Here is a 27,238-nt window from a genome sequence, read left to right on the forward strand (position 1 = left end):
GAGCTGGTGATTTTGTGTATTGTTAAAATACTGGTGATGAGGAACGTCAAACAACCAAGTCCCATCTTGGCTCCAGTGTCTTTGGGATTGTCCGCCTCAGTCTTGGCAGGATTAGGATCAAAATTGTCTCAGGTACAGATTCTAGGGCCAACTTCTAACTTTTATCAAACACATACATAAACACACACACCCACAGAGTGCTTATGTAGATAGATAGGCAGACCATTTTAGCCCTAGTTTATAGGACCAAATCTAGAAATGACAAATCAATTTGCAGAGGGAGTAATAAGCCAAACTTCTTTTTCAACAATGAATAAGCACCAACAACTATATTTCAACCCCTTCATGTATTCACTGATAGTTACTAATAAAAATAGAAAGAATTAATATTCACTGAGCTCTTATAATGTGTCAGGATTTGTCTAAGAGCATTACAGTTTTGCTTACTCTCTATACTACCTTTTAAAGTAGAACTATTACTTTCTCCATGTATAAAACGAGGACACTGAGGTACCAGGAAGTAAAGTAACTTGCTCAAGGTTATGGAACTAGAAAGTGGTAGCACGGGGTCTAAATCCTGGTATCTCGATGCCAAGAAGGCATCATCTCAATAGATCCCCCCAAATATTTTTCTGTTTCTTTCCCAACATCAACTCAATTCTAACTTATTAGGTTGTATGAGACTACACAGTAGTCTGTGTATTCCAGAGGAAAACATTCCTAAGAAACCAAATCAAATCAAGAAGAAAATAAAATGCATCTATTGTTAATTTGAAAATGTACAACTTAAGCAGATTAAACAGCTTAGTTGCATTTGTAACAGATGCGGCAGATCATGAGCAGTTAGAGACTTCTCTCTCACTGCTTTAATTTTAAGACAAACAAAAATGATTACATAGAACACAGGCTTTTGACAAAATGGTTTCAAAGAACAAACTCTCATCTTACCTCACATATAATGAAATGGGTACCACTGTATTAAGGATAATAATATATGACCAGAATGTTAAGAATCCTGAGAACACAGAGTTCTTCTCTCGTTCATTCCAAAAGAGGAAGGTTCTGAATTGGTCCCCAACTTGATTCTCCCAGATTGAATTTCCAATCGCAAGAATAGTTCCCAAGCATATCAGAAACCCAAAAATCTGAAATGAATATATAAGTCCAGTTAAGGTTAACTTGAATCCCAACTAGTCATATCAACACAATGCATTTACACTTCTAATTCCAATTGTTATTTGAAAATCAAGTTATACAAAGCTCATCTAATCATCATTAATCATATGAGTAAAATGTAATATGCTTACACTGGGAACTTGGCTAAATATTTTACATATACATTTTCTCACTTAATTCTCCCATTGACTTTCTGAGATAGGAAAAAACATTCACACTTTCCAGGCCAAAAACAAAACAAAAAACAAACAGGTTATATAACTTGTTTATGGCCACAAAGCTAATAACTTCACAAAGCTAAGATGTTTAAGTGTCTCCCAACGAGTAAGGGCTTCCCAGGTGGTGCAGTGCTAAAGAATCTGCTGCTAGTGCAGGAGACACAAGAGACATGGGTTCCCTACCTGGGTCAGGAAGATCCACTACAGTAGTAAATGGCAACCCACTCCAGTATTCTTGTCTGGAAAATTCCATGTACAGAGGAGCCTGGAGGGCTACAGTTCATGGGCTCGCAAAGAGTTGGACATGACAGCGTGCGGGTGTGTGCACACACGCACAAACAGAAGTACAAGATCACATGTCCTGACTTGCTCTAGTCAGTTCCAGTTTACATCTACTGTCCAGCTGTAATAGTAACAGTATTCCCTTCTTTCACCTTCAAAAGCATCCTGGTGAATGATAAATTATATGGTAACCCAAGGCACAAAAGCAAAAGGAAGAAAACATCAGTAATAAAAGACTGTCTCAGACTAGTCAGGTCTCTTGGCTACAAGTCTAGCTGCACAATGTTTCCTTGAAGTCAACAAGAAAGATAAGGGTTAGTTAGAATACTGCATGACATACACTAAAAATTTTCAGGTTGCCTTTGAGATTCAAAAAAAAAGTAGAAAGCAACCTTGAAATTGTTAGCCAATTCCAGATTTGCAAATACTCTATCAGTATTAGCGAAGCAGACATTTTGGAGGTAACGAGGCCCCAAATGGAAAATCTCCAAATACAAATTCCACAAAAACAATGAAGATTTCTGAAAGAAATCTCATCAGAATGTGAGAAACATATTAAGATAATGATTGTGATATTGCCTAATTTTGTTATAATAACTTACCCATAGGACTAGAGTATTCATCAGTCTATCAATGCTTGTCCTCTTAAACTTTGTCTTACCACTGTTCTGCATTAGTTTAGTGTCAGGACCTGCAAAAGAAAAAAGGAAAGAAAAATAACTTTGAAATGATTAGATCATATATTATTATTATTAATTCCTAAGAATATCAAATGTTCCTGAAAGGAAAATAATGTTTTTCCAAAATAATTTGTTTTATAAGAGTAGGATTATTTATGTTTATTTATGTTTATGATGATGCCGCACAATTGCACTCATCTCACATCCTAGTAAAGTAATGCTCAAAATTCTCCAAGCCAGGCTTCAGCAATATGTGAACCGTGAACTCCCTGATGTTCAAGCTGGTTTTAGAAAAGACAGAGGAACCAGAGATCAAATTGCCAACATCCAGTGGATCATGGAAAAAGCAAGAGAGTTTCAGAAAAACAAAGCCTTTGACTGTGTGGATCACAATAAACTGTGGAAAATTCTGAAAGAGACGGGAATACCAGACCACCTGACTTGCCTCTTGAGAAACCTATATGCAGGTCAGGAAGCAACAGTTAGAACTGGACATGGAACAACAGACTGGTTCCAAATAGGAAAAGGAGTACATCAAGGCTGTATCCTGTCACCTTGCTTATTTAACTTCTGTGCAGAGTACATCATGAGAAACACTGGGCTGGAAGAAGCACAAGCTGGAATCAAGAGTGCCGGGAGAAATAGCAACAATCTCAGATATGCATATGACACCACCCTTATGGCAGAAAGCAAAGAGGAACTAAAGAGCTTCTTGATGAGAGTGAAAAAGTTGGCTTAAAGCTCAACATTCAGAAAACTAAGATCATGGCATCCAGTCCCGTCACTTCATGGGAAATAGATGGGGAAACAGTGGAAACAGGGTCAGACTTTATTTTTGGGGGCTCCAAAATCACTGCCGATGGTGACTGCAGCCATGAAATTAAAAGATGCTTACTCCTTGGAAGAAAAGTTATGACCAACCTAGACAGCATATTAAAAAGCAGGGACATTACTTTGCCAACAAAGGTCCGTCTAGTCAAAGCTATGGTTTTCCCAGTAGTCATGTATGGATGTGAGAGTTGGACTATAAAGCAAGCTGAGCACAGAAGAATTGATGCTTTTGAACTGCGGTATTGGGGAAGACTCTTGAGAGTCCCTTGAACTGTAAGGAGATCCAACCTGTCCATCCTAAAGGAGATCAGTCCTGAGTGTTCATTGGAAGGACTAATGTTGAAGCTGAAACTCCAATAGTTTGGCCACCTCATGCAAAGAGCTGCCGCATTTGAAAAGACCTTGATGCTGGGGAAGATTGAGGGCAGGAGGAGAAGGGGACAACAGAGGATGAGATGGTTGGATGGCATCACCAGCTCAATGCACATGAGTTTGGGTGAACTCTGGGAGTTGGTGATGGACAGGGAGGCCTGGAGTGCTGCAGTTCAGGGGGTCGCAAAGGGTCAGACACGACTGAGCAATTGAACTGATGATGAAACAACTGATTCTCAACTGATGTCTTTAACAACAATCCTGGACACTGCAAGAGAATTTATCTCCTTAGAATGGGATAAATCCAGACATAATTTGTAGCTAAAAGGTTTAAGAAATGCTATTTTCCAAAAATCTATGCATGGATGTGCTTATAGTTTGAAGCAATTAAAGTCAATCACATAGAGGAATGATTTGGAAGTGTTTAGAAGAATGTCCTAATAAACACAATTCAGAACACTGAAGCCCAAAATGGAAAGTTAAGAAAAAAATCAAATGCTGGATGTGTTTCCCAAAAAAGATTTTTGGTGGCTTTAATGGAGAAACTCCAAACAATACAACAGCAAGTAATTTAAACCTTTATTGGGTATATTGCACACTGTTTATATGATATGCATTTTTGTAAGGGCAAGAATTGTCTTAAATATGGTGTTGAGATTTATTTCAAGTAATCCTTTTAAATCTCATGTTAAATATTTACTAACTGCCTTGTTCAAGAAATTCTAAGAATATTATTAGCTGCTCTAGAGGTAGATTATTAGATGACTAACAAAGAATATTAGATTATATTGCTAAGTAAATTTCTTATAAACAAAGATGCTCAATAGAAGTGATCACATTTTAATTATATCTGATTTCCCTAGTCTTCCCTCTCTACACCATCTTCCCACAATTACCACTAATCCATGTACCCACTTAATAGAGGAGGAGAGGGGGAAGGAGAGAAAGGGGGTACACATGGAATTATACATCATTCTAGAAGTCAAGAAACAATGGGAACATTCTTAAAAGACTCCTTTACTTAAAAGACAAATTGGAGTAAAGACTGGGGTCTCATAACAATTCAGTCTTGAGTTAGAAATTGTACCCCAGTGTCCTTTTCCCAGCCAATGCTGGGCAAAGAAGACCACCCAGTTTTTCCCAGAATCGTTTATTAAAGTCATCTGGACATTGAGGGTGGGAAGCATTTCTTCTAGTAAAGATCATAAAGGGCAAATAAAGTTTGTGATTGCTAAAAGCTGAAATATTGACAGACCAGTTTTGTGCTAAAAATTTACATTCCTTAGGCATACATACACACAGACTAGCAAAGAATCTGTTTAATGAGTTCTTAAGTACTTATTTAAATATAGCCACAGATGTTAAGATACACATCTCTTCTTCCCCTCATAGTCAAGATTTTGAAAGAATTTTCTATACCCTTCAGCCTCTGATTCTTTGTCTCCAACTCATTTCTCAAGCTAGTTTCTGAGCCAATCACTCCACCAAAACAGATCTGGCATTGTCATCTCTATCTTCCATGCCTTCTTTGACCTCTCAGCAGACTTCGACACTGTTGACTATTTCATCCTTTTGAAACACACTCTTCCCTTAGCTTCTGTTTTAGAATGTTCTGCTATTCCTCCTACCTCTTTGATAGCTTCTTCTTTGTCTTCCACTATGCTCACTCCTTTCTTCTCAACCATTAAACAGTGAGACTTCTTAAGAATTAAGTACAGAGCATCTTCTCTTCCTTTTCAACCCACCTTCCCTGGGAAATCTAAGATCATAGCTCTAGTTAACATCTGTAGACCAAATGTGTATCTTCAGTTCAGATCGCTCCTCTGAGCTCTAAACTTATATATTTCATTGCCTATATGATATTTTCCCCTGGATCTTTCTAAGGCCCCTCAAGTGGCCCTGGTCCAGCCTAGCTTGAGCTCTTTCTCCAGGGTTCCTTATCTCAATGAATGGCACCACTATCCATTCAGTTGTGAAAGGTAGGAGAAGCCTCAGAGTCTAATCTATCCCATGACTCTCACTCTAATGTAAAGTATCATCATCTCTCAACTGGACTTCATGTAGGAAAAGCCTAGCAACTTTGTCTCCTGCATCTGCTACCATCCTATGTATACACTTTTTCCTGGATCCTATTGACCAACTTTAAAAATATTACAGGCAAAAGCAAAACTTTCCAGTTTAACACATACACATATCATCTGTGTGAAAAACTGACAATGGCTCCTCAATGCTCTTAGGATAAAGACCAAAATTCTGGATACAGACCATAAGGGTCCTGGGTGGTCCAACCTCTATCCCTGTCTCTAGGCACATGTTCACCTCTATTCTCCAAGTTTTCCAAGTTCCACACTGGCCTTAAGTTTTGCCTTTTTTTTTTTTTTTAACCTCCCCAGCCTCATTCCCACCATAGGGCCTTTGCCTATGGTATGCCTTTTAGCTAGCTTGTTCTTTCCCCTCAGATTCCTCCACCATATACTCTTGTGAGTTCATGTTCTTTTTCTTCAGAGTACTTTTCTCAGTTTGATATTATACACTCATTACTATAATTATTTAAGAGTAATGTCTTTCTTTCCTACCAGACTCAAATCACATGAGTGAAGGGACTGCACTTTTCTTGGTCACATTCTTGCAAAAAAGTAAGTAGCATAGTGCATGCCACATAGCAGGTATCCTGTAAGTAACTATTTAATGAATGAATTTGTTTATTAAGTACCTACAATGTTTTAGGAAATATCTATATGTGCTTTTCACATAATATTAGCTCACTAATGTGTAAAACAAGCCAATAAATTAGATATTATTATCCTTAGGTCACGAACAATGAAACTGAGGATTAAAGAATTCACATAACTTGCCTGAGGTTTCTTTTTTTTTTTTTTGGTCTGTAAGCATCAGAGCCAAAATTAGAACCCAGATACATCTAACTCTAAAGCTTTTGCTCTTAACCACTATTTTTAAAGTCATATGAAATAGTCCATTAATTCATTAACTCACTGACTCATTCAATCAATGTGTAAGACTATGACTCATTCAGAGTTCAAACAGGAAACAGATGACACACTGAAAAGGATTATTAGAGGAAGGTGTATTTATAAAGAGAGAGACTCTACCAAAGTACTGGTGGGTGTATAGGAGGCACAGGAGAAGTAAAATGTTAACACAGTAGCCAAGCACTTCATAGCAATCAAGACGGTTCTTCATCTACCCTAGAAGGGAGACATGAGGGGAGGGGTGGTTATTATACCCTAAAGGAGAGAGCTGTGTAAAGTTTGCAGCTTCTAAAGGAAGGGTGGCTTTATGTTGGGGGACCCAGCCAGCTTTAAGGGAGGCAGCTGGGGAAGTAAATACCATGACCTCAGTCTTCTTCCTTTGATTTCTTCCCAGAGATCCCCAAAGACAGGACCAAAGTTCAAGGAAACCTATTAGTGTAAACCATACAGGTCAGCCTCCCAGGGTAGAGAGAAGAGTGTGAAATGGTGACAGTAGATCTGCAGGGGCAAGTGGAATACAGCCAGCACAAAAACCTACTATGTGCCAAGACGGTGCTGACACCTATGGACCCCTCACATGGATAAGACTTCTACCCTTAGTAACAGGACTTTCTCCTGTCGTGAGTTAAAAGAAAAGCCATTCCATGGAGGCATGGCCTAGCTGTTAATGTATATTAGAAAATCTTCATAAATTATAGATTTGCAAAGTAAACCATGTTTATGTCAACTACACTTCTTACACAATCCTTAAGAGCAGGTATAACTACAGTACTAATATGGAAAGAATAGTTAACTTGTTTGAGATTACTTTCATAAGATCTCGATGTTTACATGGACATAGTTCCCGAAATTAGATGTCTCAAGACTTCGGGTGCTGAGACACTCCTTTGTTCAACTCTAGCACTGACGAAATCAACCATCCCTCTGCCTGCAATTATTCTAATTAAGCTTTCTATGAATATTTTTGCCTAGATGAAACTTAATATAAGCATGCTCTGCTTTATAAATATATATAATAAATAAATGCTCTGCCAGTGAACATTAAGGTCACATCACAAAAGAGGGTGATTCCCCATTTCTCCCTGCCAAGATCCAAGAGCAGTACATTATCCCAACTCTCAGCCTATGGAGCAGATAGTGTGCTCTTAATAGATGCCAAAAGAAGGGAGAAGCAGGCAAGGAAGGAGAATAGCAATTGTGAGGCATTCTCTTCCATATGCACTGCCTTTCTGAGCCTTTATAGTGCCTCTCTGACATACTCATTCCCACATTACAGCAGATAAAACTAAAGCTTAGGACTTATAAGAAACCATGGTTTAACATCCTTCAGCTGGCAAACAAATCCGAACCCAGATCTGTCCAATCCAAATTCTGTGAACTTTCTGTTATACTGTTTTGGAGGGGGACCTGTTCACCTTACCACTCCACTTTCTTCTATGTAGGAGCATTTCCACACAAAGCCAACATGATGAAGGAAAACTTGACCCCTGAGTGGCTCACAGCAGCTGTCCTAACATAACATGCTATAGCTGAACCACTGTTCTGAATGAGTCATTCCAAACAAGATCACACAAATGCAAACAAGACTTTGGGTTACAGTCCACTCCTAGGATGATGCACTTCCACTTCTCTAATGACAGGGAACAACTGAGATGGCCTTTCCCATCAGATGACCCTGAAGGGCTTTCCTGGTGGTCCAGTGGTTAAGAATCTGCCTGCCATGAAGGAGACACAGGTTCTATCCCTGATCCAGGAAGATCCCACATGTGGCAGAGCAACTAAGCCCATGCACCATGAGTACTGAATCCGCACTCTAGAGCCCAGCAGCCACAACTACTGAAGTCCACACACCCTAGAGCCCATGCTGTGCAACAAGAGAAGCCATCACAATAAGCCTGCACACACAGAAACTAGAGAGTAATCCCCACTCATCACAACTAGAGAAAAATGAGGCAATGAAGCAGCAATGAACACCCAGCACAGCCAGAAAACAATAAAAAAATAAATAAAATTATTAAAAATAATAATAATAAAAGAGATCTTCAAGAAATCTCTTAAGTGTGACAATTGAAGTGGGAAGATAAAGAGAGGTTAATGTATAAGACTAGCATGCTTTTTCTCTACAAGATGCAAAATAAGGAAATATATAATCAAGGGTTTATTCCCCTGACTAAAGAATAAAAGCATCTGATGAAAACATGATGAAACCAGATTCATCCCCAGTTAAAATGACACATACTGCCTCATTTCGAGGGATTTCTCATGTCCTTATAATGGCAATGCCCTGACAGTAAGAGCCTTGCTAACACTCACAGCTGAGAGTATTTAGCAGGAATTTAGAGGATTTTTCTAGATTCAGAACACTTTTGAGTCTTTCATCAACATTTTGTTGTTGCTGAAGAAAGTTAAGAAAAACATTCCAATTTTAATTACACATATAGTCAAAAACACAGCCCAAAACACATCTTAATTTGGTGTCACAAGAAACAGGATTTTAAAAAGTCAAGGGCTGGCAATTGAAGCCATGAGTAAAAATTGAGAGGCTTTATGAAATGATGCTACTGCAAGCTTCCTTGGCAAGAAAGTGCCACCTTGGGCCCTTTAGAGATAAATTAGAGACAGGTAAAGGAGCAGCAGGAAGAGTAAGAGATGCTCCCCTTCCTCCTTCAACCCCTACCCTCACCTCCAGCCTGCACAGTCCTTCCAGAATCTGCTGGCCTGCTGACAAATAGTAGAAGAAGCTCTGAAGTATACACAGAAATGACTGCAGGATCTCTAACAAGGCTTTTCCAAAAGGATTGCTTGAAATTGGCAAACTACAAAGTCGACAACAGAGCCAGGACTTTCTTTCATGCTTGTCCTCTACTTTAAAGGCAGGCTGATTAATACATATAATGATAGGGATGATTGAGATGGGGTTAGATAATAAAAAAATAAACATTAGGTATCTAGCATCTGAGTAATTAAGGCCCATGCACTCTCAAGAGTAAGTTCATGATGTCAGTGGTTCCTTACAGAGTGGGGCCAGGCACACTGTTTCTAGAGCAGCGGTGTCTTACCCTGGTGCTCTACACTCTGTAGTCAACTCAGAAGGGCACTTTGCATGCTCATCCAACCTGGAGAGCTGCAGACTGTGCCCATGCAGTTCTCAGGAAGAGCTTCCCCACTGTAAACTCCTGTTTACCCCTGGGGAGTCCACTGTACCTGCAAAAACAACCATTCCAAAACACCAGCTGGTATTTCTCAGGACACAGCCCCTCAGGATTATCTTCTCATTGTTGAGGGAGTGCTTGCTGCCCTTCCAAGAGAGAACTCCGGTGAATTTATCTAACTTGTTGTTAGGTGCCTCACACACAACAATCCCTGTAAAATACAAAAAACAAACATCTTTATGCCTCACCTTGAACTCTCTTTAGAAGCCTGCAATACCATGTTAGCAGCCTACTTCTCACATACAGTTCATTTTCCTTCTCTTTTCAACAGCCCAGTGTCATATATATGAAAAAGTGAAAGTGTTAGTCACTCAGATGTGTCCAACTCTGTGAACCCCATGGATTGTAGCCCGCCAGGCCCTTCTGTCCATGAAATTCTTCAGGCAAGAATACTGGAGTAGACTGCCATACCGTTCTTGACACACACACACACATACATACAAAGTCAAGCTAGGAAAAATCACCTGTGGCAGGGTACAAATGTTGTTGAAACATGATTTTATGCACTGTCCAAAGAAGAACAGAAACCCCAAGAGCCATGGGATATTTTTTCCTTTAAAAAACAATCACTTATCTCAACTTTTGGTTTGAGTTTTGGAAAGATAAAGCAGAGGTGATCCTAAAAGTTTTTATTTCATCTTTTTTTATTATTATTATTTAATGTAACTTTCACACAGGTTAAGATGGCATACTTCTAGTTTCACAATCAAACTTAATTGGGTCTTTCTAGGCTCATAATCAGAATTTCGGGTTCCTACTGTACTATATACTATAAATAAACCTGGGCCTTGTTTGCCCCATGTGCCTGAGAATGCATGTGATTCCTTTCAGCTGTTCCATGCTTCTTACCTTGATTAGATTCAGAGTTCTGGGGACTCTCAGAGGCACCATATAACTTGCCCCAAACTGTCCGAAAGATGTTTCTTTTTTTTTTTTTAATACCAAGCCCATTCCAAATCAATCAATAAATTTGTTCCATTATTTCAATAAGAAAATACACTTTTAGGATGAGGGTTCTCTTGATAGAAAAAGAAACCAGAAATAATCTTCCACAGACTCTGTCACAAAGTATATCTATTAGATTCAAGTATATTTGCATTGCACATAGTTGGGGTTAACTTTCTGAGTACAAAGATCTGAAAGACAGAGGGAGAGAGGAAGAAAAAGAGAGGAAAGGAATGAAAAAGATAACTGAGAATAGATCCAAAGAAGATTCAAGCCAGCCAGGGGTAAGGTTAGTGTGTACAAAATTCTTTCCCCAAAACAATAAAGATACATTTATTTAATCAAAAACCAAAAGGGTATTTTGCAAGATAGAAAGCAACATTTGGAAAATAAAAAAGGGAAGTATGTCTTTAGCACTGACTGAAGGGAAGAGAGACCAGGGGGCCTAGAGAAGTTCTGTATTGCACTGTTACACCCCCATCAAACACCCTCCTGAACTTAGAGACTTCTTACCCGACTCCTTTCCTTCCCAGGATGATATGTTTTCCTTTTAAAGCTCATAGACATAGGTGAGGGGAGCTTCTCTGGTGGCTCAGACAGTAAAGAATCTGCCTGCAATGCAGGAGAGCCGGGTTTGATCCCTGGGTTGGGAAAATCCCCTGCAGAAAGAAATGCTACCCACACCAGTACTTTTGCCAGGCTCCCATGGACAGAGGAGCCTGAAGGGCTATAGTCCATAGGGTCTCAAAGTTGGACACGACTGAGCAACTAACGCTGCAACAAACCTACATAACAGCAACCAGTTTTCACATGGCCTGATCACTCCTAACCAACCAGATTGCTAAAGATAATAGATGTTGCTTGAAAAAAACAAAACAAACAAAACCCTGAAAGGAATAAGAGACTCTAAGGGCTCAGGCTGCTTTTCCAAATCCATCTACCTTTCCCCAGAATCACTGAAATATTGCTGCCAAAACATCCCAACTGGGACACACACTGGCTTCTTCCCAGACATCTACTGCTAACTGTGAGTGTGCTGGCAGAAGGATTTGGATGAGGCTAAATAATCCACACAAAGTCACTTTTTATATGAACAGGAATGGCTAAGTCCTCATTTGCTCCTATTATAGCATATCACAGACACTCAAAAGTAAGTGAAAACTGATTTCAACTAGCCCAAGTTATTTAGACAACTCCATTGTGGAAGAGGAGACTTTTTCTAAACTCTAAGAATTCAACATCTTTTTTTTGTTGACCAATAATTAACATTCCCAAATTTTACAGAACCTTGAATTAGGCATCACCAGCAAAACCTACATAAAATAATGGGTCCATAGCAACCTTTAAAGCTTATTCCAGATTCAAGACTCAATTTCTCCAGCTTCAAACTTGGCCACTAAAAAAAAAAAAAGTGCTTTGGGCAAAAACAACAAGATACACAGTCTCTGCCAACAGGAATATAAAAAACAGGCTCATTTGATCATTTTTATTGTTGCAAGCAAAGACTGACATTGAAGCAAATATAGCCTTGAACATGCTGGCTGGCTCCTCCCTGGCCCCAGGGCTCATCCATTTCTGGCCTGACACCACGGGTGTGGTTCTAGACAGGAACAGACAGTAAGGCCAAGGGGCTATGCCTCAGTTTTTGGAGGCCCAGCACCAATTCAGTCATTCTGGAAGAGTATGAGCCCAGTGGTTTAAGTACATACTAAATACAGGGCCTAGTGAAAATAAAGTAGAATGAACAAAGCCAAGCTACTTTTTTTTAATCTTTAGAAGTGCTCAGCTTCCCTCTTTTAGTCCTGTTAGCACAAAACACAAACTTCCCAATGTCTTTTCTTCCTCTTTCCAAAAGGGATAAACAGGTTCCTTGGAGCACTGTATTCACTTCTGTATCCCCATAACCTATCATATTACCTATATAATAGGAACTTAATAAATATTTGTTGGAGAGATGGATGGAAAGATGACTTCAAGAGAGAAATGGAAAGGTGATGTGGGTATCTGAGCAGATCTAATATGAATGAAAGAAGTGGTGGTATATTTCCATGGTAACAATGATAAAGGGGATTGGAAGACCTAACGGTCTAGCCACAGTGGGCCACTTAAGTTGGCCTAACTCTGAAGGGATACAAATAGATCTGAGAACACTGAAAATAAAGGAGGCAACTTCAAGCACATTAGAAGCAAGCAAAAATATATCCCTGCCACAAAGCACAATAAGGATTAGAGAAAAACTGTAGGACCCTGCTTCCCTTAGCTAACTGAGTCATAGAGTAAGTGGCAGGCAACAGTTTGACAATGGATGAGAACACAGTTTAGAAAAAAGAGCATTGTTTCTCACATAGTTATTCACAGAACACACGTACAGAGAACAAAATTATCTTTAATGAGCAATAAAACTGGGGAGAAAATCATGTCAATTATGAAGTATAAATATAATGAAACTAGTCAATCACAGTTGTTTGCTTCTCTGAAAAAAACAGATGTGAAAGCAGATAGCAGTTCATCCAGTTTGCAATCACACAGAAATACTCGAGGCTCGTACCAAACAAAATCTACAAGGTTTCACTCTGAACCCTCTTGGCATTCTAAATTTAGTCAGCTGGATTGTTAGTTAATTAACAAGCTACTAACGTTCTCAAACTAGTGTTCCACTGTAGAGTGGAAATCTATAGTTTATCATGAAAATGGAACTCAGTGTCCCATATTTCAAGATTTTCCCAGAGTACTTGACTTTATTTCTTTATGGATATTATTACTGTTAGCAATGCTTCTTGATTATCTGCACTGCAACTCTTCTCGAAGACAATTAGTTATTGAATTAAGACATCGTTGCTGTTCAAGAGTGCTCTAGCCAAGTGCTTATTAGAGTTTAGAAGACTGCCCTCTACTGTTGCCCTGATGATCGTGATAAATATTTTTTTCTTAGAAAAATGTCACCTTCCCATTTTCTAAAACCTCATCACTCTTCAACCGTAAGCCTCAGCTACCCATCATCATCACTATAATGGCCACATCAACACCAGCAGTAAAGAAAAAAGTTATTTTCTTCACAAGGCTTCTGTGTCACACACAGTCACATCAGCTCTGCTACTGAGCTGTGCTTCTATCCAGGTGAATGAGAAACTGACCTGGTAAGTTTAAAAAGTCACAAGATTCTAACAAAGACTTTGTGTGTTTGGATTTTTTTCAACCAAAAAGAGATGCTTGTTTTTCTGTGTTTTAATTACACACATGCTCTTCTTTAGAAAGGACCACAAAAATACACAAAGATTCCTTAAATAAAGAGTCAACCTTTCCCTGCTTCACAACTCAGTATTAACAGTCATACAAAATATGTAAACTTGTCACTGTTGCAAAAAAACAGATCTTAGTCCAGTAACAATATGCAAAAGATTCTTAAACATATTTGGACAATTTACATCCGGGGCTTTCCCCAAGGCATAAGACTGACCAGTTTACAAATGTATAATTGAAACTATTTCCAGTTATTTATAAAAACTAGTCAATTCCTAAAAGACTTCAAAATGAAAAATCAAGATCCACTCTATTTTTATACTTTTTATAATATTAGGCCAAGTTATATATCATTTTTTATACAATTCAACAGACTACATATCAATTTTTCTGATGTTTGAAATGTATAAAAATATTTATATGAGAACTTTTCAAATAAATGGATTTACCTACCAAAACCCAACTCCGTTGTGCGTGTATTGGTTTCTATGTTTGGCCAGCTCTTCTATAAACTCTTGTCAGGGATTCTGACATTCAAGATCACTGAGAACTTTGCTACTTTTTAAAAAACATGGTGATGTCATCTGGGTCCTGGATGGACTTGATCTCCGGAATTTAATTTTGCATTTTCAGGTTTAAAGTATTCTTAAATTAAAATCTTCCCCTAATCAGGAGCTAAGCGGTCATGCTAATTCCCCTGACTCTCCAATGCTGCCTTTTTGTTTGCAACTTAGAGCCTCTCACGTAAGGCTTTGCCAATAGTCCTAGGTTCATATTCTACTTCTTCCACTTAGTAACCATGTGACCTTGGGGAACTTATTCAATTTATCTGGGTCTCAGTTTCCTTGCCCATAAATTGGAAGTAATAGCAATCTCTTCTTCCTGGGGCTGTAAGGATTTAATAAAATAAAACGTGCAACTACTCAGCATGGTGCCTGGTACATAGTGACTACTTGTTCACGTGTCAACATCACGGGTAGGCGTGGGAACTTTATAACTTTTATCTAATTAAAGGTTTCTTTGAGGATGAGTTCTTGTTCAAATCTGTCTTCTCCCAGGGCTATAAGTCTTATGAAGGCAAGGCCTGGGTCTGACTTGTTAACCACTGTATCTCGGGGCTTAGCAAATCCCTTGGCTTTGTGTTAAAATATACATTTAGTAAGTAAATGAACAGGTGACTGAGTGAATGGATAAAAGAAAAAAAAAAAAAAAAGCAAGCAAGCAAGCTCAGGCCGTGCCTTAAGAGGCCACCAACAAGTTAATGTCCTTGCATTTAAGAGCAAAAGTGGGGAGGCAGGAAGACTTACAAGAGACATCCTAAGGCCCTACCCACCTCAGTTTTGATGCTTGCTGTTGTCCCCAGGTTGGAGGTCCCAATGCAGACTTCTTGGGTTAGGATAGGGAAACTCAGGTATTCAGTTATTTAGAAGATATGATATGCCATTTTGATACAGGACTAAAACTGTAGTTTGGTGCTAAAGATAGTGTATGACACAAATGGCAGAAAGTGAAGAAGAACTAAAGAGCCTCTTGATGAAAATGAAAGAGGAAAGTGAAAAAGTTGGCTTAAAGCTAAACATTCAGAAATCTAAGATCATGGCATCTGGTTCCATCACTTCATGGCAAATAGATGGAGAAATAGTGGAAACAGTTGCTGACTTTATTTTTCTGGGCTCCAAAATCACTGCCAATGGTGACTGCAGCCATGAAATTAAAAGACGCTTACTCCTTGGAAGGAAAGTTATGACCAACCTAGACAGCATATTAAAAATCAGAGACATTACTTTGCCAACAAAGGTCCATCTAGTTAAGGCTATGGTTTTTCCAGTGGTCATGTATGGATGTGAGAGTTGGACTATAAAGAAAGCTGAGCACCAAAGAATTGATGCTTTTGAACTGTGGTGTTGGAGGAGACTCTCGAGAGTTCCTTGGACTTCAAGGAGATCCAACCAGTCCATCCTAGAGGAGATCATCAGATGTTCTCCTGGGTGTTCACTGAAAGGACTGATGTTGAAGCTGAAACTCCAATACTTTGGGCACCTGATGCAAAGAGCTGCCTCATTGGAAAAGACCCTGATGCTGGGAAAGAGCGAGGGCAAGAGGAGAAGGGGACAACAGAGGATGAGATGGTTGGATGGCATCACCCATTCAATGGACATAGGTTTGGGTCGGGAGTTGGTGATGGACAGGGAGGCCTGGCGTGCTGCAGTTCATGGAGTCGCAAAGAGTTGGACATGACTGAGCGACTGAACTGAACTGACACAAATCTCAGGAGAAAAAAATACATGGTAACTAGAAGCAAAACCAAGACCTTACTCAGATTTGCCCAGATATCACAAGCCAAAAGATACACACAGCAAACACAGAAAGGGCATGCCTCACACATCTGTCTCCTCTATTAGACCTTGCCATAGCCAGGCAGGGCACTTCCAAATGTACACAATGCTGACATCATACTTTTAATTTAAGCTGAAGGATACAATGTGTGCTGTGTGCTCAGTAGTTCAGTCCTCTTTAACTCTTTTGTGACCCTATGGACTGTAACCCACCAGGCAAGAATGGGATTTCCCAGGCAAGAATACTGGAATGGTTGCCATTTCCTCCTCCAGGGGATCCTTCTGACCCAGGGATCAAACTCATGTCTCCTGCATCTCCTGCATTGGCAGGTGGATTCTTTACCACTTAACCATCTGGGAAACCTAAGGGATGCAATATCTGGTTTTAATTCGCACAACTGAAAGAAAGTTTTTTTACCCCCAAGAAGAAAACTTGAAATCTATTGATATCCCATTATGACAAAGGTTAACAGAAGAGACCTAAAAGAGGGGATAGAAAAAGAATGGAGAAGTATCAAAAGAATCTTGATAGTACATGTGAAGATATGTTGTAATTCTACATACTTTGTGTTGCAACTTGTCTTTAAAGGTGCTTAATGATAAATTTTTTCTTCCAAGGAGTAAGCGTCTTATAATTTCAGGGCTGCAGTCACCATCTGCAGTGATTTTGGAGCCCAAAAAAATAAAGTCTGACGCTATTATCACTGTTTCCCCATCTATTTCCCATGAAGTGATGGGACCGGATGCCATGATCTTCATTTTCTGAATGTTGAGTTTTAAGCCAACTTTTTCACTCTCCTCTTTCACTTTAATCAAGAGGATTTTTAGTTCCTCTTCACTTTCTGCCATAAGGGTGGTGTCATCTGCATATCTGAGGTTACTGATATTTCTCCAGGCACTCTTGATTCCAGCTTGTACTTCTTCCAGCCCAGCGTTTCTCATGATGTACTCTGCATATAAGTTAAATAAGCAAGGTGACAATATATAGCCTTGACATACTCCTTTCCCTATTTGGAACCAGCCTGTTGTTCCATGTCCAGTTCTAACTGTTGCTTCCTGACCTGCATATCGGTTTCTCAAGAGGCAGGTTAGGTGCTCCAGTATTCCCATCTCTTTCAGAATTTTCCACAGTTTATTGTGATCCACACAGTCAAAGGCTTTGGCATAGTCAATAAAGCAGAAATAGATGTTTTACTGGAACTCTCTTGCTTTTTCGATGATCCAGCAGATGTTGGCAATTTGATCTCTGGTTCCTCTGCCTTTTCTAAAACCAGCTTGAACATCTGGAAGTTCACGGTTCACGTATTGCTGAAGCCTGGTTTGGAGAATTTTGAGCATTACCTTACTAGCATGTGAGATGAGTGCAATTGTGCGGTAGTTTGAGCATTCTCTGGCATTGCCTTTCTTTGGGATTGGAATGAAAACTGACCTTTTCCAGTCCTATGGCCACTGCTGAGTTTTCCAAACTTGCTGGCATATTGAGTGCAGCACTTTCATAGCATCATCTTTCAGGATTTGAAATAGCTCTACTGGAATTCCATCACCTCCACTAGCTTTGTTCGTAGTGATGCTTTCTAAGGCCCACTGACTTCACATTCCAGGATGTCTGGCTCTAGGTGAGTGATCACACCATCATGATTATCTCGGTCATGAAGATCTTTTTTGTATAGTTCTTCTGTGTATTCTTGCCACCTCTTCTTAATATCTTCTCCTTGTTTTAGGTCCATACCATTTCTGTCCTTTATCGAGCCCGTGTCTGCATGAAATGTTCCCCTGGCATCTCTAATTTTCTTGAAGAGATCTCTAGTCTTTCCCATTCTGTTCTTTTCCTCTATTTCTTTGCATTGATCACTGAAGAAGGCTTTCTTATCTCTTCTTGCTATTCTTTGGAACTCTGCATTCAGATGCTTGTATCTTTCCTTTTCTCCTTGGCTTTTTGCTTCTCTTCTTTTCACAGCTATTTGTAAGGCCTCCTCAGACAGCCATTTTGCTTTTTTGCATTTCTTTTCCATGGCGATGGTCTTGATCCCTGTCTCCTGTACAATGTCACGAACCTCCGTCCATAGTTCATCAGGCACTCTATCTATCAGATCTAGTCCCTTAATTCTATTTCTCATTTCCACTGTATAATCATAAGGGATTTGATTTAGGTCATACCTGAGTGGTCTAGTGGTGTTCCCTGTTTTCTTCAATTTAAGTCTGAATTTGGCCATAAGGAGTTCATGATGTGAGCCACAGTCAGCTCCTGGTCTTGTTTTTGTTGACTTACTCCTTGGAAGAAAAGTTATGACCAACCTAGATAGCATATTCAAAAGCAGAGACATTACTTTGCCAACAAAGGTCCGTCTAGTCAAGGCTATGGTTTTTCCAGTGGTCGTATATGGATATGAGAGTTGGACTGTGAAGAAAGCTGAGCGCCAAAGAATTGATGCTTTTGAACTGTGGTGCTGGAGAAGACTCTTGAGAGTCCCTTGGACTGCAAGGAGATCCAACCAGTCCATTCTGAAGGAGATCAACCCTGGGATTTCTTTGGAGGGAATGATGCTGAAGCTGAAACTCCAGTACTTTGGCCACCTCATGCGAAGAGTTGACTCATTGGAAAAGACTGATGCTGGGAGGGATTGGGGGCAGGAGGAGAAGGGGATGACAGAGGATGAGATGGCTGGATGGCATCATGGACTTGATGGATGTGAGTCTGAGTGAACTCCGGGAGATGGTGATGGACAGGGAGGCCTGGCGTGCTGCAATTCATGGGGTCACAAAGAATTGGACACGACTGAGCGCCTGAACTGAATGATAAACTTGATGTGATATGTCATGCACGCTCAGTTGTGTCCAACCCTTTGTGACTCCATGAACTGTATCCTGCCAGGCTCCTCTGTCCATGGAATTTTCCAGGCAAAAATACTAGAGTGGGTAGCCATTTCCTCATCCAGGGGATCTTTCTGACCCAGGGACTGAATCCACATCTGCTGTGTCTTTTGCACTGGGAGGCAGATTCTTTACCATCATGCCACCATAAACTTAATAAACTAATAATTTCAAGAGAGTGATGGAAATAGAAAAGATTTTAAAATAATAGAAAAAAAGAGAATTCAGATAGAGGAGAAAGTAAACTATTAAAAACAAAGAGTTGAAAGAGAAAGATGCAAAGAGAATAGTTAGAAAAAATGCAAAAAAGGGAGGAAACAAAAACGATGGCTAGGGTCATGAGAGAAATGTGTGGATATAGTAGAAGTATTGTTGTGTGAACATGTATGTCTCAGAGGTAGGGAAAGAATGAAATTAAAACTAAGGCTTAAAAAGAAGGAAAGGAAGGAAAAGTTGAAGGCTATAAGAAAGCAAAAGCAACTGTGGGAAAGATTTGGTATTTGTTAACTATTCCAACTCTTTCAAAGACTTTTCCACATATTGCATCACTTATCTTTAAATTTGTCTGCTAAGAGGGGGGATTAATTTTTATATTCTATCTAAAAAAATAAAAATTTATTAAAAAAATCTATAAAATTTATTTCCCCTTAATCCCTCTATTCATTTTTCAGATGTTTTCTTGGAAATAGGAAATCACATTTTAATATGGCTAAACCCATAGAACATCCTATTGCCTTGAATGTTATGGTAGATTGAAATTCAACCCAAGATTTAAGAAGAAAAAGTAAATTTAGCAGAGATCTGATATTTAGCTCAGAAGTGTACCTGCCTCATAAATTTGGCATTACATGTTCTCTGAAAAGTGATCACAGTTTATGTATAAATGAGAGAAAATAGAGGTCTGTGTTGCCTTTATTGGCAAAAACTATTATATATTAGAGGTTTTGTGAATTATCTATGCTATTTGAAGCAAATGCAGACTACAACTATTAAGTAATAATTATGAATACACTTTTAAAGTAAATTTTATTAAGTATTAATAAAGATTTTATCTATGTATATATATTCATCCACATACACACACACACACACAGACAAGTCCTTTAACCTCTCTGGACCTGTTATTCCATCTGTGATAAAAGAATTATTTTAGGTGAAGAAGTATTTTCTGCTTTAGCCCAAGCAGCACCACTTGTATGCAGCAGCACCACTTGTATTAGCTTAAATTTCAGACTTCTGTGTTCAACTCTGTTTTGTTTGGAGGAAAGATTCTGAGGAAAGTCATTATAAAACCACCACAGCAGATGGTCCCTTTCCCAGCCACTGCCCTCCAAGAGAAGGGGACCCAGCACTCTTGCTTTGTCTTACAAGTTCCCATCAGGAAGCTTCTTCTTCACCCATCATTTCATACTCCACCCTCAGCCCCTTACCTTAGGCCCCTCCTTTGCGCTGCCATGTCTTTTTAGGGCCTGAGGCTGATCCTGTCCCCCACTCTCTGGCACCTGTGACCATTTATTCATGCATTAATCAAGGATTTGTTGATCAATCACTCTGTACCATGCTTTTTTCCAGGGACTTGGCATTTATCAGTGACCAAAACAGAGATCCCTGTTCGGCTCACACTGCAGCAGGTAGACACAGACAATAAATAACAACCGTAAAATAAGCACTTTGTAGAGTATGCCAGATGGTGATAAGTGCTATGAGAAAAAAGAAAAAGTCAAGCAGGCCAGGAAGGATTGAGAGGGGTATGAGGAGTCATGTTGAGAAGGCAGATTCTTGGCCCCATTCCTGCAGTTTCAAGTAAGAAATCTACCTAATCCAGCGTGTCCCTTTATACAGAATCCTGGAATTGACCTCTGGTCACAGGGTGTGGTAGAGACAGCACTCAACTCAACTCCATACTCATTTCCTTCCTTGCATTTAGGTCAGGCCCATGTGACTCTTGCTGGCTAATGAAACATGAGAGGAAGAGCAGTTAAAAGTTAGCTTGTCTCTTTCATCTCATCCTTACTCTGATGTGCTCACCTTAAGGGCCATTAGTCTAGGTATCAAAGCTACAAGATGAAGAAGGCCATCCAACCTGCATCAGATGTGACATGAGGAAGAAATAAACTTCTACTGTTTATGCCACTATGATTTCAGGGTTGTTTGTAACTAAATCACAGCACAGGCTATCTGGGCCAGTATCTATGAAAGAAAACGAGCTGGCAATTATAACATAATTTTCTGCTTTTTAACAGTAAAGTAAGCAAGAAGTCATGAATTTTTACCTCCTCATAGATTAACAGAGGTGTAAAGGTACACTTCTGCCAGGAAAGAAATGAGTAAATTACATTTAGGTTGCACTTTTAAGACTCTATGAATATTCTGTGACATGTTTTAAGCAAGTATTTTGATTCATGAACACAATTTACTTTTTTGGATTTACATAACAGTAAAATTTCATTGAAAAAATTACTTAGTAGAGAATGTGTAATTTATTTTAATCTAATCAAAATATTTCTTGGGCCATTCAGTTTCCTGGCTATTCCCCTGACTTAAATCTCAAACTGGAGGAATATTTTTTTTCTGTAAACATTTGTTACAATGGCACTCATTTAAGAAAGATTAAAATATTAACAGTATCCAGATGGAGTCTACAAGCAAATGCAAAGCACAAGCAACAGGAGCTCTAAGTTGTGCCCTGAGAAACTTTAAAATGTAAAGCTGCCTGCGCTCTAACTCACAGGATCATGCTTGTCCATATTTTCCTTTAGTAGACTTCAAAGAAAACATTTACAAAGATAGCCTCAAACTCATAAATATGGGTTAATAAATAAAACAAATCTGTATGGAAATATTGATATCCAAGTCCAGATACATAGGTGTATAAAGCAAGAGGCCATTGACGGGTGCCAGGAAGACCCCAAAGGTTCTCCAACCACTTATCAGGATGCCCGAAGTCCTACCATTAATTATTTTTCCTTTGACTAGAAGAATTTTGCTACTCTGTGACAGCTTTGATAGGAAAGAACAAGACACAGATGGAGTAGAATAGGCAGGGGAGACCATGCTGAGGAGCATGGGACTGGGTTGAATGATGTGAAGATGGTGATAACAAAACCCTAGTCTAAAATAAAGGGCAATAGTGGACAACTGATTAATAAATTATAATATTCTTCTTGAACACCTACTACCTTTATGATATTATACCAGACACTCTGAAAGACACAGAAATATATGAGGCAGAGTTGCTGTCTTCATCAAGTCTGTAGTCTGGGGTGTGGTCTTTGTTATGGAGCCAGAGAATGCATGGCTAGTTAGAGCTAGAAATAGGAGTGTGGTCTGTTACTCATCCTCAGCAAGTCTGTATGAGGCTCCAGGGAGACCCAGGTCAGGCAAATGAAGGGTATTACGGGACCAGAGGGAACAAGGTCTAGAGAAGAGAACACAAGGATGAAAGGAACAATGAACTGATACAGCCATTCTCTTGGTAAACACTTTTACCCTGGAGCATGAGAAGAGATCACAGGCTTTGATGCTTGGAGAATTTTATGTCCTTCCACCAAATAAAAAGAAACATAAATTGAATTTCACATAATTATTTTGATACATGGCTTTGTTACAAAAGCTTTTTGGTTTTGAGGTCTTTCTTTTTCAGTTTTAAACACTTACCATCAAACTTCGCAAGTCTGCTAATATCTGCTCCAAGTTCTGAGGTAACTGAGAGCGCGTGGCGCACTTTAAGGTTTGTTTCCCTGTGAAATTAATTGACATGACACGAACTTTTAAATGAAATAGCCCAACAGTATCTTACACAAAGATATCAGGGGCATTTCTGCAATTTTAGCACATGCAAAATCCAACACAAGAGATTCAAGAAACTCCCTCTGAATGTCATTCACACCTCCCACACTATCTCGGGAAAGTGGACACATCTTTGCAGACTCCTAAGAGTTAGCATTTCATCCACGGCACATCTCTGTAACAACAGTGATCTGTTTGGCTATTTAGAAAAACAGAGGATGTATTAATAACAAGTATGGTTGCATTTGAACATTCTTAGACATCACGCATGAGTTACAAAACACATTAGGACTGGGAACACAGATGCCAGTTAAAGGAGGTCAGTATCACTCCAGAATCTGGTATCTATGCAGAAGTTTTACTGGTAAATTTCACAGTAGCTGAAATTCAAATGGGAAAAGGAATACAGCTTTCTTTTTCTTGAAGAATCAAGCCAAGAATCCCATACATCTAGAATCGTAAAACTAGACAGGGACTAGGTAGATCACAAGGAGCTGGTCGTCATCTTCCAAACAAGACCATGTATACACTGGTGATGGCAGTCTGGTATTCATGAGATGACCAGCAGTGAAGGGTCTATGGCCATCACTCAAGTCTCCTGTTTAAGGAGTTTGTCATGTCAGTTTCCTCACTGAGTTCAACCAAATTCTCTTCTACCATAGCTTAAGAGCATCTGTCAGAGTTCAGTCTTTATGGAAATGTTTAGTAGTGGGTTCAGTAGTAGTGGGTCAACAAATATCGACTGAATACATACCACAGTCACCCATGAAACTCAGTGCAGCCCTGAAGGTTACTGTCCTCTTGAGGAAAACAAGTGGTAGGTAAAAAAGCAAAAATCACCTTTTGGAAGTGCATGCCAAACCATGAAAAACTGAATTTAGAGAACTGAGCAGATACCTATGACTTCATTTAATCTAAACTTCTCCATGATTAAGTTTCACAATGATATTATGGCAATAAGAACTGAATCCAAGGAATGCCCATTAGTCAAACAGCTTTCTGCAGAAAACATTAAGCTGAATGTATAATTGAAATAACTTTCTTCAAACGTCATTTAGACCTTATTGATCTAAATCTACAAATTCTAGGAGGCAGAGATGAGTATAGACAGTCAAAAATAACTTCATAATTGAGGCAGAAACTGAGTTGGGCTTGATGGAAAAGAGTGAGACAGTGGTGTTGAGATTAAAGGACAAATGTTTGCCCTGTTAACGACTTTTCAAATAATTTAAACAATCGCACCAACTGGACCAGATAGCTCTCATTCCTCAGCCTCCTCTGTTCCACATTCCTCTATTCCACATATGCTGTCACTCATCAAAGTTCATCATCATGTTAATTTATTTCCTCAGGATTCTAATATCTCACTTCCATATTCAGATGTGGAAACTAAAGAGGAAGAATAATCACACACAGGCCTCACTGATAAAATTTTTTTTTCCAAAACTCCTGATTTTTTTTCTCAAATAATATTTTTTAATCTGTAAAAAAACCACAAACGACAATATAAAATAGCACATGCATGAAAGATCTGAATAGACACTTCAATAAAGAAGAAATACAGTGATAAATAAAAAAAAAATTCACTATCATTTCTCACAAGGGAAATGCAAATTAAAACCATAATGAGATACTACTACATGCCTACTATCTGAACTATCTGAAATTAAAAAGATCGATCATACCAGGATAGAGAGTCACTGAAAATCTCATATACTAATAGTGACATCTAAAACGGTACAGTCACTTTGGTCAATATCTTGATAAATTTCAAAATGATTTTCAATATAAGAAACAATACAGAAAGATCCTTTTTACCTTTTAGTCAACTTCTCCTATGGTACCGTCTCACGAAACTGTATCACAATATCACAACCAGGATGCTGACATTAACAGTCAAGATATGGAACACTTCAATCCACACAAGGATTCCTCTGGGCTCCATTTATGGACATACTACCTTCTCTGCCTCCTCCAACCCATCTTAAACTCCTGGCAATCCCTAATCTGTTATCCATTTCTCTAATTTTATAGAAATGTTACATAAATAAAATAATACAGTATGTGACCTTCTGATATTTACTTTTTTCATTCAATATGATTCTGTGAAGATTCATTCAGGTTACTGCATTTATCAAGAGATAGTTCACTTCTCTTTATTGCTCAGTAATATTCCACAATATGGATATACTACAGTTTGTGCAACCATTTGCCTGATGATGGACCTATAAGTTGTTTCTATTTGGAGATATTAAAAATAAAGCTGCCCTAAATGTTTGTATACAAATTTTTGTGTAAGGGTAAGTCAATTCTCTGGGATAAATGCCAGGTAATGAAACTGCTGGATTATACAGGAGCTACATGTTTAGCTTTTTAAGAAACTGCCACACTGTTTTCCAGAGTGATTGTAGCATTTATATTCTCATCAGCAATGTGTGAGTGATTGGGTTTCTCAACATTCTTGCCAGCATTTGGAGTTCTCACTAGTTTTTATTTTGGTTATTCTGATAGGATAAGTGGGAAGTGATACATCATTGTTGTTTTAATATCCCAATGGCTAAAGTTGTTGAGCATCTTCTCATGTACTTATTTGCCATCTGTAAGTTATCTTTGGTGAACTGTCCTTTAATATCATTTGCCAATTTTCTAATTGGATTATTTTTACTGTGGAGTTTTTAATATTTTTCATATATTCAATATATGAGTCCTTTGTCAGATATATAGGTTGCAAGTATTTTCTCCTAGTCTGTAACTTTTATTTTCATACTCTTAACAGTCTTTTGCACAGAAAAAAAAAATTAACATGACCAAGTCCAGTTTGTCAAATGTTCCTTCTGTGCATTATGATTTTTGGATCAAATCTAAGAGCTCTTTGACTAGCCTTAAATCTTCAAGACTATCTACTATGTTTTTTCTAAAGGTTTTATAGTTTTATGTTTTATATTTGAATTGTTTCCTTAACAATTACAGGACTACTCAAACTATTTCATACTGGATGAGTTTTGACTGTTTTTCAATCAAGTAGTCCATTTACTCTAGGTTGTTAATGTGTATAGAGTTATACATAGTATCTCCATATCTTTTTGATGACTTCAGGATCTATTATAATACTCCCTGGTTCATTCATGATATTGCTAACTTGTATCTTTTTTTTTCCTTTCCCAGTCTTAAAATTTGTCTATTTTACTGATGTTTTCAAAGAACTAACTCTTTGTTTCTTTTTCTACATTCTTTTTCTATTTTCAAATTCATTGATTTTTTTTTCTCTTTGCTCCTTCCTTCTACTTGTTTTGGTTTATTTTGCTATTTTCTAGGCTATGAATGGAAGATGTGATAATTGGTTTGAGGCTTTTTTCTTCTTTTCAAGTGTATACACGTATAGCTATAAATTTTCCTCTTAGCACTATTTTAGCTTCTGCCAAACCAAGGGTAGGATCACATAGGCTGATCTCTATTTGGATACCTCAGTACAGCAATGATTTAGAAGGCAGTGGTTAAAACCATGGGCTTTTTTGTCAGACTGCCAGGTATGAGTCCTGGTTTCATTCGTTAGAAGTTTGGGACAAATTCTTTAGTCTCTCCAAGCTTTCATTTCCTTGCCTATACAATAGGGCTTATAGTACCTATGTCAGGGTTAAATGATAGAATCTATCTCAAGCACATGCTTTAAAATGTAAGTGTTCAATATATGTTTTTATGTCAGACTAACTGAATCCATTGAAACAAAATTACTATATGGTCTATAACTAAATTCCAAAATAGCGTCTCTGACAGAACTGCATTCTACTTCATTGCTCTCTTCTCTCTCTACATCCTCACTTGACCCAGTTCCAAAAGTTGCCTTATAAAGTAACACCAGTTCTTTCTTCAAGCGATCTTGATTGCCATTCCTCTCATTTTCCTTAGAAAAGCACTTGAAATTAAAAACAAATAAACAAAGAGACCCTTCCAAGGAATCTCAGTGAAGAATCCCTATGTAAACTATATATTACTCACATATATAGTTAGCTCATTGTTTCTGAAATAAATTCAAGAAAAAAGACAGTTTTCACAAGATCTGCAAAGTAACTAGCAAATGGACTAAACGAGATTTCCCTGATGGTCCAGTGGCTAAGACTTCACCTTCCAATGCAGGGGGTGCAGATTCAATCCCTGGTCAGGGGCTAAGATCCCACGTGCCTCACAGCCAAAACACCAACACATAAAACAGAAGAAGTATTGTAACAAATTCAGTAAAAACTTTGAAAATGGTCCACATCAAAAAAAAATTCTTAATGGACTTTGCAATTTAACAGT

General features: G+C 38.5%; 1 protein-coding gene across 1 annotated transcript in view; it reads right to left on the reverse strand.

The window, feature by feature from the left end:
• Positions 1 to 27,238, reverse strand: part of ATP8B4 (ATPase phospholipid transporting 8B4 (putative)) — a 200,755-nt gene that overhangs the window by 106,020 nt on the left and 67,497 nt on the right. Inside the window, exons 7-10 of the mRNA XM_068992364.1 lie at positions 22,811 to 22,893; positions 9,754 to 9,912; positions 2,279 to 2,367; positions 949 to 1,145 (exon numbers count right to left, since the gene is read on the reverse strand). Of these exons, the coding sequence (XP_068848465.1) occupies positions 949 to 1,145; positions 2,279 to 2,367; positions 9,754 to 9,912; positions 22,811 to 22,893 (528 nt within the window). The remainder of the gene's footprint in view (positions 1 to 948; positions 1,146 to 2,278; positions 2,368 to 9,753; positions 9,913 to 22,810; positions 22,894 to 27,238) is intronic.

The sequence above is a fragment of the Capricornis sumatraensis genome, chromosome 2 (assembly GCF_032405125.1).
Source record: "Capricornis sumatraensis isolate serow.1 chromosome 2, serow.2, whole genome shotgun sequence".
Lineage (NCBI taxonomy): Eukaryota > Metazoa > Chordata > Mammalia > Artiodactyla > Bovidae > Capricornis > Capricornis sumatraensis.